This window comes from Peromyscus maniculatus, chromosome 7 (assembly GCF_049852395.1).
Source record: "Peromyscus maniculatus bairdii isolate BWxNUB_F1_BW_parent chromosome 7, HU_Pman_BW_mat_3.1, whole genome shotgun sequence".
Taxonomy (NCBI): domain Eukaryota; kingdom Metazoa; phylum Chordata; class Mammalia; order Rodentia; family Cricetidae; genus Peromyscus; species Peromyscus maniculatus.
The window spans coordinates 70,663,387-70,680,656 of record NC_134858.1 but is presented as its reverse complement, the minus strand read 5'-3'; the positions used below and the strand labels follow the sequence as shown (position 1 = coordinate 70,680,656).

Sequence of the window (17,270 nt, the reverse complement as noted above, 5' to 3'; positions counted from 1 at the left end):
GGCTGAAGCAGGAAGACAAGTCTGAAGGCAACCTGAGCTACATCGTGAGTTCAATGCCATCCTGGATTACCTGGCAAGGGTTTTTTTAAAAAAGCCAACCCTGACAGCACAGGCCTGTAGCTTGAGCTACTCTATAAATTAAGGAAGGATAATCACAAGTTCAAGCCCTATCTGGGCTACTGAGTAAATTCAGTGTGAGCCTGGGCAATTTAAAAATGTAAAAAGTGGAGCTGGAAAGATGGCTCAGTGGTTAAGAGCACTTGGTACTCTTTCTGAGGATGGAGGTTTAGCGGCCAGCACCCATATGGCAGGTCACAACCATCTCTAACTGGGATGTTTAGGTCAGCTGGGAATAGAGGTCAGTGGCAGAACTTAGCCTCAGGAAGCCCTGGTGAACGTTCAGTCTCCAAAACTGGAAAGCTGTAACAGGCAGACCCTCAGTTTGTGTGGTTGTATTGTACAAGAGACAGGGAATTTTTTTTTTTTTTTTGGTTTTTTGAGACAGGGTTTCTCTGTGTAGCTTTGGAACCTGTCCTGGAACTCACTCTGTAACCCAGGCTGGCCTCGAACTTACAGAGATCTGCCTGGCTCTGCCTCCCAAGTGCTAGGATTAAAGGTATGCGCCACCACTGCCCATTGAAAAAGGGAATTTTAAAACAGATTTATGTATATGAATGTTTTGTCTGCACACCAGAAGAGGTCATTGGATCCCATGCAACTACAGTTATAGGTGGTAGTGAGCCACCATGTGGGTGCTGGGAATTAAACTCAGGACTTCTGAAAGAGCAGCCAGTGCTCTTAACTGCTGAGCCATCTCTCCAACCCAGAAAAGGGGAATCTTAAAAGCACATACTACTATTAAGCATATTGACTAAATTAATTTATGAAACTGGAAACTGCTGCCTGTCCCGTTAAGACATAAAGTAGCAAATAAATCAGTGAACATGAAAGCGGACTATCTTGGGGCTGGAGAGATGGCCCAGCACTGAAGAGCACATCTGCTCTTGCAGAGGACCTGGATTCAATCCCAGGACCCGCATGGCGGCTCCCAAGCATCTGTAACTGCAGCTCTCGGGGATTTAACAACTTTGGCCTTCAGAGGCACTGGCACTCATGTGCACATAACCCCCATGAAGCACACATAATTATGTAGAACTAAAAAGAAATACCTTTTCAAATGAAGCGTCTTATTTAATTACATGTGGGGATACTCTGTAACACCAGCACCAGCGGCAGGGCTGCATGTTTGAGGTTAGATCCTGTCTAAAAAACTAATGCCAGCACCCCTATAACCTAAGCATTTGGAAAGCTGAGGCTGGACTGCTTAGAGCTTGAGGCCAGCCTGGGCTACAACATGAGCTCTTGCCCTGAAACGAACCAACAAAGAACTAATGTTATAAATAACTTAAATCACCTGGCAGTGGTGGCGCACGTCTTTAATGCCAGCACTGGAGGCAGAGGCAAGTGAATCCCTGAGTTCAAGGCCAGCCTGGTCTACACAGCAAGTTCCAGGAGAGCCAGTGCTACACAGAAAAACGCTGACTCAAAAAGTAAAACCAGGGGTTGGGGATTTAGCTCAGTGGTAGAGTGCTTGCCTAGCAAGCACAAGGCCCTGGGTTCGGTCCTCAGCTCCAGGGGAAAAAAAAAAAAATAATAATAATAATAAATAAATAAGTAAATAATAACTTAAATCCTTCTCCCATGATTTATTTATTTAAAATGTACCTAAGTTTTTGCTAGATTAACAGTCCATGTGTAATTTCAACAGAATGGTAAGCAGTGCCTACAATTGCACTTCATGCAGAATTAGGTCCTCTTTTCCTCTGATTCTTGCAACAATTTCACCTTTTCTTTGAATTCCTTCTGCTCTCTGGAATACTGTTCAAATATGGGCTGATAAATATACACTCCTCCAGCAATTCCAAGGAAGGTGGCGAAGAGCAGTTGCGGGAGAGTCACTCTCCGGAGCATTGCTGTGACACGCAGTGACCACCCTCTGGGTGGCTATGTTCCAAAATTCCGCGGACAGCCAACCTCTTCAGATCTGTTTCCAAGAAAGGGAACAGAAAGGGACACTTAGTACAGGAGCCTTTAAAACAGATATTTAAAGGACGGGGCATGGGGAGGAGTGTGCACCGGCGTGCAGGTGCCTTCGGAGGCCAGAAAGTGTCAGGGTCCCTGGTGCAGAAGTGACAGGCAGTTGTAAGCTGTCCAACACAGGTGCTGGGAACTGAACTGCCGTCCGGACGAGCAGTGCTCACTCTTAACCCCCGAGCCATGTCCCCAGCCCCACAGGTGCACTCGAAAAGACTTATTACTATTTTGCTCTGGTGTGAATGTTTTTGTAATATTTAAGAATCACAAACTAGCCAGGCGGTGGCGCATGCCTTTAATCCCAGCGCTCAGGAGGCAGAGCCAGGCGGATCTCTGTGAGTTCAAGGCCAGCCTGGGCTACAGAGCAAGTTCCAGGAAAGGCTCCAAAACTACACAGAGAAACCATGTCTCGAAAAACAAAACAAAAAAATCACAAACTAAATCCCAGCACTCAAGAGGCAGAGGCAGGTGGTTCTGAGTTCTAGGTCAGCCTGGTCTACAGGTCAAGTTCCTAGACAGCCAGAAATACACAGAGAAACCATGTCCTGAAAAACAAACAAACAAACAGAATCACTAACTAATAAATACAAATACATAGAGGTTTGCAGGACAGCATATAGACTTACTATGGAATATTTTCCAAGATTTCAGTTTAGTTGCCAATAGTTAAAAATCATATTTTATATTAAAATTTGTATTTCCTCCAGGCATAGTAGCACATGCCCATATCCCCAGCACCCAGGTTCAGCCAAGAGCATAGGGAGCTCAAAGTCACCCTTTGGCTACATTGCCAGTTTGAGGCCAGTCTGGATTCCATAACAGGTCTCCAACAAACAAAAAGCAAAACAAATCAACAAAAACCTTAAAAAGGAACCTGTAGGGAATGAAGGTCAGCCAGTGGTGTGAGACAGCTAAAGACTCTTCTATTACAGAATGGTCCCTGAGTTATTTCTGTCATTGTTGCCTGTTCTTGCTGGTTCTCTGGGCTGGGCAGACTGCTCTGAGGTTACAATGCTACCTTCCCCTCCCAAGGGCTAGGATGGCAGGGGTATGCCACTAACACGGCCGTGCTGGTCTCCTCGGTGGTTAAACTGGTACCTTTTAAAAGGGCAAAAGGATGGGAAGGGATGGCAGCCACCTTTCAAATCACGCAAATCTTCTGACTCCAAAAGATACCTGAAGGAAAGTCAGCCATGACTGTCTGTTTTAATCTTCTCTAAGGAATAAAAAGGGAGGGACACATGACTTTCCATCATTCCTTCTGCAGTAGTTGTAATTTTAGCAAGCTTTATGACAAAAACAATTTTAAGAGGCTATAAACTTTATTGAGCCGGGAGTGGCAGTACGTGCCTTTAATCCCAACACTATGTGGGGGATGGGTAGGCACAACACAGCTCTGTGAGTCTGAGGCCAGTCTGGTTTACATAGTGAGTTCCAAGCCAGCCAAGGCTACATAGTAAGACCCTACCTCAAAAGAGCAAAGCAGGTTCGAGCCCACCCAGGGACGGGAAGGAACATTTGCCGGGCAGTGGTGGCGCACGCCTTTAATCCCAGCACTCGGGAGGCAGAGGCAGGCGGATCTCTGTGAGTTCAGGCCAGCCTGGTCTCCAAAGCGAGTTCCAGGAAAGGCGCAAAACTACACAGAGAAACCCTGTCTCGAAAAACCAAAAAAAAAAAAAAAAAAAAAGAGCAAAGCAATATAAAACAAAACAACAAAAACTTTGTTGAGTTCCTTTTGATATTTTAGGAGACATCAAATGCAAATCATTGTATGTCTTTTTGAGAAAAACAGAATGATGATTTTGCTTCTAGTTCTAACAACTGAAAATAGTGGAAACTCACAAATGGACACATCTCCTTCTAGAAAATGTCAATCACCTCAGCATCTGGGTAAGATGTTAGTGAATGAGAAAAGCAGAGCGAAGGAGCCAAGCTCTTTCTGGACTCTAGTATGGAGTCTTAATCCAGGCCCTAGTCACAAACATCAGCAGCAGCTCACTGTCCTGTAACAGCTCTCAAGTGTAATGGAAGCTCACCAGGGAAAGGAAGGCGAGCTTTTTCCTAAATTATACAGCGGACCACACAAATATGACAGTTTTACCATCTGGCTTTGCAATGGCGAAGAGTTTAAAAAAAAAAAAAAAAAAAAGAAAAGGAACAAAAGCCAGAGGCCATTGAACCTGTTTCTCATGCACTGTTTTTTGTTGTTAAATATGAGTCTTCTGAACCTCACTTTGCTCGGTAATCTGCCCCTCCGACCCCCAAGACGGTAACTGAACCTTGGGTTTCATGTACTGAAGTTTCCAGACAAAAACAAAACACTTTTGTTAAAAAACACTCTAGAAGACAAGCCACTGATTAGAACTAGTGACTATGCAGAACCAAGATGCTGCAGGCCCCAAGCCAAATTACCTTGTGTTATCTTTAAACCCCTACATAGTCTTTTTTTTTTTTAAGTCATCTCTATGTGAGCGAACATCTTTATAACTATCAGGTGGAATCCCCTCCCTCCCACCAACCCAAAAGCTACACATGTAAGCAGAGGGCAGCTGAGGCCTGAAGCACAGATGCCATCTACTTGATGTTTCCACCAACGAATTTTTATAAGATTTATTTATGTGTATGAGTGTTCCGTCTTCATGTGCGTATCTGCAGGGGCACGCATGCCTGGTGCCCTCGGAGGCACGGAGTCGGTGTGTGGGTACTGGGAATTCTTCAAGAGCAGTCAGTGTTTTTAACCACTGAGCCTTTTCTCCAGACCCCATCAACTGTGTATTTTTTGTTTTGTTTTGTTTTTTCGAGACAGGGTTTCTCTGCGTAGCTTTGCGCCTTTCCTGGAACTCACTTGGTAGCCCAGGCTGGCCTCGAACTCACAGAGATCCGCCTGGCTCTGCCTCCCGAGTGCTGGGATTAAAGGCGTGCGCCACCACCGCCCGGCCCTGTTTTTTTTTTTTTTTTTTTTTTTTTTTTTTAATGCTTTGATTGCTGGGCATGGTGGCACACTCCTTTGATCCCAATACTCATGAGGCGGAGACAAACTCTGTGAGTTTGAGGCCAGCCTGGTCTACAATGCGAGTTCCAGGCCAGCCAGGGATATACAGTGAGGCCCTGTCACAAAGACAGATAAAAAGATGAGACAGAGTGTGATAGTGCACGCATTATATCCCAGCACTCATGAGGCGGAGACTGGAGGATCTCTTGAGTTCAAGGCCAGACTAATCTACATAGCGACATCAACGCAAGAGAAAAAAATTAAATAAATTGATGAGAAAGTAATTTGGAATACAGAAATCCCCTGGGGTGGGGAAAAACAGATTTAATAATAAAAAATTCACTGACGTGGGGCTCAGAGGTTAAGAGCACTGGCTGCTCATTCAGAGGCCATGAGTTCAATTCCCAGCAACCACAGGGTGGCTCACGACCTTCTGTAATGAGGTCTGGCGCCCTCTTCTGGCCTGCAGGCAGAACAGTGTGTACATAATTAATCTTTTAAGAAAAAAAACTTGCTTTAATTAAAAAAATCACTGCCGTGTAACTCTGCTGTCGCTGTAAGAACCTTGGTGGAACTGTTCCCACGCGAGGACACGGCGTGTGGGCGAGCGCCGGGGTCACCCTGGTTCCCGGCACTTCACTGCCTCCCTCCGCGGTTACCTCCACGCGCTCCTCGGCGGGCGCTGGCCAGGTGCCGGGAGCAGTCAGGCCTCCAGTCTTGACTTTTGTCTTTTCCAAGACTGAACTCCAGCTAGGTAGGTGCAAGCCTGCACCGCCTGGAGACTCGGCCGCTTCCGGCCGCACTTCCGGCTGTGGTTGTGCTGGGGGGGCAGCCCCACGACGGCGGCTCGCGGGGCCCAATCCTAGTGGTGCGCGTTCGCCGGCAAGAAGGCGGCGGGGCGGGCTCCGCAGGGGCTGCAGGTGGCTGGGAGGAGGAGATGGAGCCCGAGGCCGGCGACCGCGGCCCGGCCTTCCGCAGTCTCCACAGCCGCTGCGGAGAGATGAAGCTGCGGAAGAGGAAGTCCACGCTGTGCGTGAACACGCAGGCGAAGCGCTCGCGGCGCCGCGGTGAGTGCGGGGTGCTCCGCAGAGTGTGTGGTTCCTGGCGTCTGCGGCTTGGTGGGCTGTGCAACCTCGGTGGAAACGAGCTGAGGCTCACTGGATAGTGTCTGTGTTATGTGGTTCAGGCTATGCTTGGACTTGCCGCAATCCTCCTGCCTCAATCTCCCCATTGTCATGAGGTGATGATACCATCACACCTGGCAGAGCAGATTTTCACATAAAATCTGATCCACCCCCCACCCCACCCACCCACCCACAGTTAGCAACTAAAGTGGAAAACTTTAGTTTTGAACACTCTGTATTCTGCATGCAGGCTGCCTGTCCACTGGGGAAAGCCAACTTTGGGGGTGGCCAACCGGCCTGGGTTTGAATACTACCTAGTCAGTAACAGCATTTTTATTTTTGGGCAAAGCAGTTTAGTTTCTGAGCCTTAGCTTCCTCACATGTAAAACGGAGGTTTGGAAAGGAATCACCAGTGGTTAACAGGTAGGTGTGTGTGTGTGTGTGTGTCCCTCCCTACCGGGGTTTGTGCCTGTTTTTCTGGTGGTGGGAGGTGTTCTCCACACATTGCTAGGGAACACACTCAGGACCTCAAGTAGGCTAGGCAGGAGTCCCACCCTTAGCTAACTCTGCAGCCGGTCCAGTGCATCACTTACCCAGATGAAGTTTGTGGAGTGATGTAGAGGGCCTTAGTAGAGCCAGGGCCAGGGCCACTACAGTGGTGCATCTGAAGGAAGAGCTGCTTGACTTTAAGACCAATTACTGCTTTGATTTGCTTTTCAGATCTTCTGGGAGAAAACATTTACCTGGTCTTGTTTACCATTGCTCTTCGAATGTTTAACTGCTTCCTAGTCCAGACAAGTTTTGTTCCTGATGAATACTGGCAGTCTCTTGAAGTTGCACACCACATGGTTTTCAGATATCCTTTATCATAGTCTCTTTTTTTTTTTTTAATTTGTTTTTTTGAGACAGGGTTTCTCTGTGTAACAGCCCTGACTGTCCTGGAACTCATTCTGTAGACCAGGCTGGCCTTGAACTCACAGAGATCCGCCTGCCTCTGCCTTCCGAGTGCTGGGATTAAAGGCATGCGTCACCATGCCAGGCTCAAGAAACACATTTCTAACTTGAGGAAATTAAGATTTTAGTTGACCAAATATTCAATATTCAATATAAAACCCTGTGTTTTAAGGATTAGGGTGCAGTCTAGTGGTACATTACCTGCCTAAGCATATCCAAGGCTAGAGATTGAATTCCTACCACTGCCTGGCTCAAAAAACTGTTTAAAAACATTGTCAAATAATAAAATATTGCTTTATATGTAGAAGTATAAATTAATTTGTTTCAATACATTTGGTCCTTGATATTAGTAATTATGGCTATCTGACCTGGGAATGGACAGAGAGACTGAGGGGTTACACTTACCCCCTCATCTTTGCCAGCATTTACAAGATTCTGCATCTTTTGGGGAAAGACAGTGTTCAACTGCTGGTAAGTTTAAATTAAAATGACCAAAATTGTTGTTAAATCCATATATTTTTCTTTTTCTTTTTTTTTTTTTTTTTTTTTTTGTGGTTTTTTCGAGACAAGGTTTCTTTGTGTAGCTTTGCGCCTTTCCTGGAACTCACTTGGTAGCCCAGGCTGGCCTCGAACTCACAGAGATCCACCTGCCTCTGCCTCCCGAGTGCTGGGATTAAAGGCGTGCGCCACCACGCCCGGCATATTTTTCTTTTTCAAAAGTTAACTGGTAATAAATGAATGACTTTCTTAATTTCACAAAACGTGTTTCCAAAGGCTATTGTTGCTAAAGTCCAGCCTTATCTGGGAAGCCCACTGTACCAAAGACACTGTGATGTAGAACTCTTCAATGTATTTAAGAATAAAATAAAGATATAAATTAAAAGATACATAAATAAAAGGGAGTGGCTGGGGAGCTAGCTCAAGGTGAGGAGCCCTTGCTATACAGCCGTGAAGACCAGAGTTCAGGTCTATTCATCTATTCGTGTGTACCTGGCACACACACATGTTGGTGCTGGGGACCAGAAGAAGGGTTTAGATGCCGTGGAGCTGTGAACTGCCTGACCTGGGTGCTAGGAACTGAGCCTGGGTCCTCTGAAAGAGCAGCGAGGACTCCTAACCACGAGTCATCCCTCCAGCCCTGGATTTAAAACTTTTATTGTTACGAGCACAGACCGTGGTATCAAGCCTACCTTGGTCTGAATCCAGGCATCAGGGCTAACTAGCTCTAGTGCCTTAGGCCCATCACCTAACCTCTGTGCCATGGTCTCCTCATGTATGAAACAGTTCCTGCTTCAGCAGATTGTTGTAAGGAATGAGCTAATACACGTAAAACACTTGCTATGATACCCAGCACGTCCTACTGTAAATGCTTGACTTAAAAACAAAACCTACTGTACGCTTCTAAAATGGAATCTTAACAAAATAAAATGGTTTGCAAGCTGTTCAAGAGGAGCTCAGAGGTAGAACACTTGCCTAACATGCATGTGCCCTAGGTTCAATACCAACCATTACAAAAGAGAATTAGTGCTGTAAGATATAAACATAAAAGTGGGCAAGTGGGGTATGGTGCTTTGCACTTGTAATTCCCAGTATTTGGAGGGTGCTGGGGCAGGAAAAGCAAAGACAAAGCCAGCTGAGCTACATAGCAAAGCCATTCTAAAAGCCATGGGGTGGAGTTGCAAGAACCAGCCAGCTAAGCACACACCGAAAGCAGAGTGAATATGGAGATGGACACTGTTGATAGTTAGGTGTTTATTTTCATGGCACTTCAGTATGAACCGGGATGGTGTGCTTAACCAACGTTTTCCTTTTAACTACTGAAGATCTGGATTCCCAGACTGGCCCAGGCTCTTCTGTCTGCTGTAGCGGATGTAAGGCTTTACTCGCTCATGAAGCAAGTGGGAAAACAGGAGGTGGCCCGATGGGTGGTAAGTCCAAACCCTTTAGACACTTTACGGAGCATGTGTGGGGCAAATGGATCCTAAAACGGCTGACTACTGTGCCACTAAGCAACTTCCTGCTCAGCCTTGGCTATATAGCAAAATTCTTACCCATAAAAAAATATATTTTTTTTATATATATACATAAACATACATACATTTATATACATATATACATATACACACACACAAAGAAGAGGAGGAGGCAGAAGTAGGGCAGCATTTCCAAATCAGTATGAACAGATGCTCCAGTCCGGCCACTGTGAGGTAGGAGATGGAGCGCTGGCTGGCTGGTCTAGAGGGGAGCATCAATACTCTATGACCTGCACCAGTGTTCGGTCTGTGTCCCAGGTATTTCATTAACGGAAAGTAAGAGTTAAGTCAGAGGCAGGCCATGAAAGCCCGCGAAAGCACTGCTGACTTAGCATTACGAGACGCAAACCTGCTGTCAGAGCCGTGTGGCACAGGCTGAGAGCAGCCTTTGGCCATGTCTCCTAAGACGTGGCCCCTGCCGTGGCTTCTGCCGCAGCGGGAGCCCTGCTTTCTACAGAAGCACACTTAGCCCCCTTTCCTACGGCAGCTGTACTCACTCCTGACTCGTCAGTTCTTTTGCCAGCTGTGCTCTTGGTTCACGTGGTACTGCTGTACCCGAACCCTCACCAACACCATGGAGACCACCCTCACCGTGATTGCCCTTTCCTACTATCCTCTGGGAGGCTCAAGGTCCAGGAGCAGGTAAGACGGTTAGCAAATCCAGACAAATCTCTAAGAGGTGCTTTGAAAAGCCGCAGTATCAACATGTTGTATCTAGTAGGTCATCACGTGTTCGCGGGACTTAGAAGAACCAAAGGTTCTCGATGAGGGAAACAGGAAACAGTCACACTGCATGGTGAAGCTAATAAAAGGGCTGGCTATAAAGTGTGGACAGTGCTTAGGAAATCCTGTAGTGCCCAGAGCTCACTGAAGTGGTGGTCTGTTATCAGTGGGCTCCAAAGAACCAGAGGAAAGAGTATGGGGACCCTTGCAAAGCTCTGCTTGAAGGTCTCCATGGGAGACAGGCATAGCCAGCCTTTAGCAATGGCAAGGAGTCAGCCAGTCACACTCATGGTGACTGCCTTCCAGTTCCCTAAAGCAATCAGAAGCAAGGTAGGCTCAGTGTTCCCACAGGTCCACTGAGCAGCCTGGGTGAGGGTCAGCAGATCTGATTGGGCAAAACCCAGACTGAGCAGAGGGAAGTGTCCGAGCAGAGACCTGGAGCTGAGAGAGCTGCAGGCACTAGGCAGGTGGTGTGGGGAGCAAGTGTGTGGGAGGGAGAAGCCAGCAAGGCTGAGGCTGGGGTGGGACCAGGCCCGGCTCCGCACCTTGGGTTTTATTCTCCACATAGCAGAAAATCACCAGTCAAACCTGATTTCAAAAGAGTGTACCAAAAGCTAGCTGGGTGTGCTGGCACATGCCTTTAGTCCCAGACCTTAGGGAGGCAGAGGCAGGCAGATCTCTGAGTTTGAGACCAGCTTCATCTAAGTAGCAAGTTTCAGGAGAGCCAAGGCCACATAGAGAGCCTGCCTCACAAAAAAGTACTGAGACAGGCTTGGGTCTTGTACAAAGACAGTTTCTTTCCTGCAAAGACAGAGCCTCACTTTGTAGTCCTGGATATTTCAGTCACCTAAGATAATTAGATGTAGACTCCAAGGCAGTTTGGGGGAACGGGCTATTTTGCTGTGCCTTATAGTCCAAGGTCTCTAACTCCCTGTTTTATAGTCTTTTGGTTTTTTGTTTGTTTTGTTTTTTGAGACAGGGTTTCCCTGTGTAGCCCTGGCTGTCCTAGAACTCACTCTAGACCAGGCTGGCCTTGAACTCACAGAAACTTGCCTGCCTCTGGAGTGCTGGGACTAAAGGCGTGTGTCACCACCGCCGCCACCACCACCCGGCAGAATCTGCTTCTTACTTGAAAGTGCTAAGCTAGGTTTGGAACCACAGCACCTGGGAGGCTGAGGCAGGAGAGTTGAAAGTATGAAGTGAGCTAGAGCTATATAAGTAAAACCCTGTCTCAAACGCCCCCACACCACAGTTCTGAGTGGAAATAGCCGACTAGGACGAAGCTCCGTTTCCTGTAACCACCATTCCTTGTCCTAGCATCAAGTACCCGCTCCTGGTTGCGTTTGCTTGCCTTGTCCGCCCCACAGCCCTCATCCCATGGGTGCCGCTGCTCTTCAGACATTTCTACCAAGAACGGAGAAAGCTCCATCTGATCCTGCATCATTTTTTACCCGTGGGGTAAGTCTGGCCGTGGTGCTATCTATAACATCTTACTAACCTGTAAATGACGGACTGTGGGAAAGGTTTCATCCAATCCTTCAACTAATTGCTGTATCTGATGTCACAGAAAACGTCCAACTCTGTGTATCCAATTTTTTAGACACCCATGTGTGAGTGCTGAAAGGAGGTCAAAGTACTTTTGTGGCCGTGGTTCTCTCCATATGGGCTCCAGGAATTGAACTCAGGTCATCAGGCTTTTATGGCAAACACCCACTGAGCCGTTTTGTTGGCCCAGTATTCCATTTTAGATTTATGAGAATGATTGACTGTATTGTATTACAGTTAAACCAAAGTGTCTGTTTCTTAGAATTTCCATTTTTATTTCCTAAACTTTTTTCTCTTGTTTATTAAGGACCTTGTAAGAGTTTTGCTCATATGACCTCATGAGGTTCTTGGATGTAAGTGATGCTGGCGTTTTATTTTATAGTAAACGGAAGCATGGAGAGATTTAAAATTAGCAAAGCCAGCAACACAGCAACTGTTGACCAGTGTGAGTTCCCAGATATGACGCCCGTTACAGCATCCAGTACAAACCCAAACTGTCCTCTGAGCCACTGGATGTACCCAGCCCAGCAGAGCATGGGGTTTGCCACCTGCCTCAGCTTTGTGAGTAGCTGGGGCCACAGACCCCTGTACCAGGCCTCGCCTCTGGGGCAGTGCCCAATATTCAGCCAGAGCCCAGTGGTCTGGCCTTTGAAAGACTAAAGACCTTCAGAGGGGAAATGTTATGAGAACATACAATTCCCAAGGTGACTTAGAAACAGGGCAAGAAAGCGCTTGGACCGGCGGAAAAGTAGGGTCCACAAACAGACAGTTATCTTTGTTGTTTGTTTTGTTTTTTGTTGTTTTTGCTTTTTGAGACAGGGTCTCACCATGTAGCCCAAGCCTGCCTCTACCTTCTGAATGCTGGAATTAAAACATGTGCCATAGCTGGGCAGTGGTGGCGCACGCCTTTAATACCAACACCCGGTAGGCAGAGCCAGGCGGATCTCTGTAAGTTCGAGGCCAGCCTGGTCTACAGAGCGAGATCCAGGACAGGCTCCAAAACTACACAGAGAAAATCTGGAAAAAAACAAACAAACAAAAAATGTGCCACTAGCCCTGGCCTGTTTTGTATTGTTGTTGTTTTGTTTTTGAGATGGTCTTACCTTGAAGCCTTGGCTAGCCTGGGACTTGCTCTGTTAACCAGGCTGGCCTTGAACTCAGAGACCCCCTTCTGCCTTAGTCTCCCAATTTCTGGAATAATGGCCTTGAACTACCATACCTAACAACTTACAAAAAAAAAAAAAATGTTGAACCTACTTCCAATCATAAGTTAAAAGAAAATCTCCAAAAACAGTATAGAGCTCACTGTAAAACAGTGGTTCTCAACCTGTGGGTCTTAACCCCTTTGGGGGTTGAATGACCCTTTCACAGGGGCACAGGGGTTACATATCAGATATTTACAGTAAGACTCATAACAAGGGGCTGGAGAGATGGCTCAGTGGTTAAGAGCACTGCCTGTTCTTCCAGAGGACCTGGGTTCAGCTCCCAGCAACCACATGGTGGCTCACAACCATCTCTAGTGGGATCTGATGCCCTCTTCTGGCATAAAAGTTGTACATGCAGATAAAAGCACTCGTATACATAAATAAATAATAAAAATCTTTTAAAAAAAAGACTCATAACAATAGCAAAATTATAGTTATGAAGTAGCAACAATGATAACTTTATGGTTGGGGGTCACCATCACATGAGCAACTGTGTTAAAAGGTCACAGTGTAAGGGAGGCTGAGAACCACTGCTATAAGGCAATGTCTCCTCCAGGCCCAACAGAATATCCTCCTGACCCAAGAAACCATCTCGAAAAACAAAAATGAAAAACCAAACCCAGGTGCCTACTCTGCACCTTACATTTATTTCTCCTTACCTTCTGAATAGTGTTGGTTGTTGTTGTCTTGGGTTACGCCCTGCTTACTCTCTGTATCTTTAGTTACTCTAACTCATTTTCTTACCTAATCAAATCGTAGCCATCCTCTAAGCCTACAGTTCTCAATACTGCCTGCCCACTGTAAAGTGATAATCATCATTTTTGGAAAACAAAGTATTTGATAAAACGGATTGCTTACACCAGCAGTATGTCTACTCAACAAAAGTACATATGGTAAACACTTAAATTTGCATGATTTGGCCCAGCCTGGTGGCACACATCTTTAATCCCAACACTCTGAAGGCAGAGCCAGGTGTATCTCTGAGTTTGAGGCCAGCTTGGGCTACACAGTGAGTTCCAGGACAGGCAACCTGTCTCAAAAAAGAAACAAATTATATGGCTGTATCTCCTTGTTAGCTTTCTGTTGCTGTGATCAACACTGACCAAAAACAACCTGGGGAGGGAAGGGTTGATTACAGCTTACCAATTATAGTCCATCCCCCAGGGAAGCCAGGGCAGGAACCTGGAGGGAGGAAGTGGAGAAGAAAGGGAGGCTGGGGGGAACGCAGCTTACCAGCTTGCTTCCTCTGCGTGCTCAGCTACCTTCCTTACACAGCCTAGGCTATGGGCCCAAGGATGGCCCCGCCCACAGTGGACATGCACTACCACCTCAGTTAACAATTAAGATGCCACACAGACGTGCCACAGGACAATCTGATGGAGAGAATTCTTCAATTGTGGTTCTCTTGGGTGTGACAAGTTGACAGCTGGTGGGAACTATGACATTGTCTGTAGCTGGTGTTCTAAATAACTAAAAACGGAGAGTGTCCTAAAACAGACTAAGAGCAGTGTGACAGACACAGTTCCATACACAGGCCAGTCTTAGAGGCAGGATGACAATGAAGCGGCTGCCAGCCCTGTGAGCTGGGAAGCTCTTCTCTTACTTGGAGCCAAAGACATGTGGAGCTTTTTTTGTTTTGTTTTGTTTTTCGAGAGGGTTTCTTCAGTGTAGCTTTGTGCCTTTCCTGGATCTCACTCTGTAGCCCAGGCTGGCCTTGAACTCACAGAGATCCACCTGCCTCTACCTCCGAGTGCTAGGATTAAAGGTGTGTGCCACCACCGCCCGGCTATGTGGAGCTTTTTAAACCCTGGGAACTTTGAAATAATAAGTATTCATATCTTTATGTTGACAGGTTGATTATTCAAGAATAGATGAAATAGAGTGGTCTTTTTAATAAAGGTTGCTTAAGTGCATCTTGTCATCAGTGAAGGATCTTTCCAAATGTATGAACCCACACTTGGTGGACTTGTAAAGCATTTTTAAAGTGGTGTTGGTACAAGGCATTGGACTGGAACCCAGCAGGTTCAAATGTGAGTAACCATTCTACTTTGTTTTTCAGATTTATAACCTTCAGTTTGTCTCTGATAATTGATCGTATCTTTTTTGGCCAAGTAAGTAAAAACAGATTAAGCTAAAGGCTATTTTTTAACCATTTACTGCTCTGAAACCTCAAGCTGGACTTTGATGCTTTTGTATTTGAGTCTGGGTGTGATGATACATGCCTGGGGTGGTGGTGCACACCAGGAATCTCACACCAAGGAGGCAGGAAGATCAGGTGGTTCACGTTGTTATCCCCAGCTGCATAGCAAGGTGGAGGCCAACACAGGCTACAAGAGACCCCATCTCAGAACACAAACAGACCCATTAACACTTTTAACAGAAGCAAACCTTTTTTATAGTTATAATGGAATCCATTTCATCACTACTGGTCTGTTCTTTGGTGTCCTCTGCAGTGGTTTCCACGACACACATCTTGATGTGTAATGATTTTGACCCTTAGTCATCCAGAAATCCTATCAACCAAAACACTCTGTCCTTCAATTGTTTGGTTTGCAATACAGGCTTCCTAAGTGTGGGCAGTAGCCTTCCACTGCTTTATATTCGGCCCCAAAAGGCACACTGGGTACTGAGTTACCACTCTGGTTTGGAGCTTAGAGATTTATTATTAGCTGTGAGATATTGGCAAATCTCACACTTTACTGCCATACCGTATCTGGAAATGACTGTGGCTCTGATTTCCTAAGCAAAGGTTGGTTCTATGAGGTGCTGTATACAGAGTACTCACAGCAGTTCTGGCTATGAGTGGGCATTTCAGATACTTATCAGGAGTGTTGCTGCTGCTGTCTTTGGTATCTGCGTTCTGCTAAAATTCAAATTGTAACACTGAGAGCATTGTACCATAGCAGGTAGAGATTGGTAGCATAAGGCACTAGAGTAAAACTGTTAATGTGAGTGCCACACATGTCCTCTTACAAGTCATTTTAAAGCAGGATGTAGTGGGTTATGCCTCTAACTCTACCTTAGGAGGCAGGAAAAACACCTCAAGTTCGAGGCCAGCCAGGACTACATCATGAAACACTGTCTAAAGTAAAACATTTTTTTTTTAAAGGAATTCATTTTTTAGCCGGGCAGTGGTGGCACATGACTTTAATCCCAGCACCTGGGAGGCAGAGGCATACAGTTTGTGGCCAGCCTGTAAGTTTGTGGCCAGCCTGGTCTACACACAGTTCTAGCACAGCCAAGGCTACACAGAGAATCCCTGTCTCAAAAAACAAGAACAAACAAAAATCCATTTCTTTTTAATTCTTTATTATTTGTATGCATGTCAGGGAAATGTTTGGAGGTGAGGGGACAACTTTATGGAATAGATTCTCTAACTTTTGGGGCGGTTAGATAGGGTTTGAATTCAAGAGATAGACTGCCTCTGCTTTTCAAGTGCTGGGATTAAAGGCCAGTGCCACCATACCTGATTTGTTTGTTTGCTTGTTTGTTTGTTTTTTCCAGACAGGGTTTCTCTGTGTGCCTTTCTCTGTGCCTTTTCCTGGAACTCACTCTGTAGTCCAAGCTGGCCTCAAACTCACAGAGATCCGCCTGCCTCTGCCTCCCAAGTGCTGGGATTAAAGGCATGAGACACCACCGCCTGGCCGAAACAACTGATTTTTAAAATCCTCTGTTGGACATGGAAAGATGACCCAGAGGTGAGGAGCAAATATTGCTCTTGCAGAGGACCCAAGCTGGAGCTCCAGCCCCACATAGGAACTGTTCACAACTGCCTGTAATTTCAGCTCCAAGGAATCTGACACCTTCTTACCTCAGAACTGCAGGCGTGCTCGCTAGCACGCTCACGCTCTCTCTCTCTCACACATACACACACACACACACACACTCTCACTCACACGTATACACACACATACATACATATAATTAAAATAAAAATCAATTTTAAAAATTATCTTCTAATTGGCTACAAATTTTGCAGTACCAAAGTAAGTATGAATGATTCTTCATAATTTTTGAGATTCACCTTAAACATCTAGCATTTTACAAATTAACAAAAGATGCATCAAGTACTTAGAAAAACCAATTATTAGCAGGGGCAGTGGTGGTACACTGTTTAATCCCAACACTCTACGAGGCAGAGGCAGGTGATCTCTGAGATCAGGGCCAGCCTGGTCTACAGAGTGAGTTCCAGGACAGCCAGGGCTGCACAGAGAAACCCTACCTGGGAAATAAAGAAAAGGAGCAAGTTATTAACAAGAATTCATGTCATTAATCAGAATTGCTAATGTAAGACTGCTGCCTGACTTTTCAATTCCTATTTAATAGCATGGTAGTGTCTAATACTCTAAAGGTCCCAGATCAGTTTCTGACACTAACCCTTTTGTTGTTGTTTTGTTTTGTTTTTGTCTTTTACTTATACCAGTGGACGTTGGTCCAATTTAATTTTTTGAAATTTAACGTGCTGCAGAATTTGGGGACATTTTATGGCTCTCATCCCTGGCACTGGTACTTCAGTCAAGGGGTTCCAGTTGTCCTGGGAACACACTTACCCTTCTTTATTCATGGCTGCTTCCTGGCCCCCCGGAGGCTCCACATACTG

At 45.9% G+C, this 17,270-nt stretch overlaps 3 protein-coding genes across 5 annotated transcripts in view; 1 reads left to right on the top strand and 2 right to left on the bottom strand.

The window, feature by feature from the left end:
• Positions 1-1,691: 1,691 nt before the first annotated feature.
• Pigbos1 (PIGB opposite strand 1) lies at positions 1,692-1,971 on the bottom strand. The gene has a single exon (XM_076576682.1). It carries the CDS (start codon positions 1,969-1,971, stop codon positions 1,807-1,809), a length of 165 nt encoding a protein of 54 aa, XP_076432797.1. The 3' UTR covers positions 1,692-1,806.
• The window catches only part of Ccpg1 (cell cycle progression 1), a 56,614-nt gene continuing 41,035 nt past the window's right edge, over positions 1,692-17,270 (bottom strand). For both annotated transcript variants that reach the window (XM_076576675.1, XM_076576676.1), the window contains exon 10: positions 1,692-2,044. In XM_076576675.1, coding sequence (XP_076432790.1) covers positions 1,956-2,044 — 89 coding nt within the window. In that variant the 3' untranslated portion in view covers positions 1,692-1,955. The remainder of the gene's footprint in view (positions 2,045-17,270) is intronic.
• Pigb (phosphatidylinositol glycan anchor biosynthesis class B) lies at positions 5,893-17,226 on the top strand. Of its 2 annotated transcripts, XM_042281265.2 has the most exons (8): positions 5,894-6,153; positions 6,931-7,066; positions 7,518-7,635; positions 8,988-9,092; positions 9,709-9,839; positions 11,238-11,378; positions 14,523-14,700; positions 17,094-17,226. In XM_042281265.2, exons 1-7 carry the CDS (start codon positions 6,024-6,026, stop codon positions 14,539-14,541), a joined length of 780 nt encoding a protein of 259 aa, XP_042137199.1. In that variant the 5' UTR covers positions 5,894-6,023; the 3' UTR covers positions 14,542-14,700; positions 17,094-17,226. The 2 variants fall into 2 exon arrangements, with proteins under 2 accessions (XP_042137200.1, XP_042137199.1); XM_042281266.2 differs by lacking the exons at positions 14,523-14,700; positions 17,094-17,226 and having other exon boundaries at positions 5,893-6,153; positions 11,173-11,371.

What these genes read in the sequence shown, in the direction of transcription:
- Pigbos1 (XM_076576682.1), bottom strand. Translation starts at nt 1,971, where the DNA reads ATGCTCCGGAGAGTGACTCTCCCGCAACTGCTCTTCGCCACCTTCCTT.
- Pigb (XM_042281265.2), top strand. Translation starts at nt 6,024, where the DNA reads ATGGAGCCCGAGGCCGGCGACCGCGGCCCGGCCTTCCGCAGTCTCCAC. An exon ending in GAAGCGCTCGCGGCGCCGCG is followed by an intron (nt 6,154 to 6,930) that starts GTGAGTGCGGGG and finishes TTTGCTTTTCAG; the next exon opens with ATCTTCTGGGAGAAAACATT. An exon ending in AGGAGGTGGCCCGATGGGTG is followed by an intron (nt 9,093 to 9,708) that starts GTAAGTCCAAAC and finishes CTGACTCGTCAG; the next exon opens with TTCTTTTGCCAGCTGTGCTC.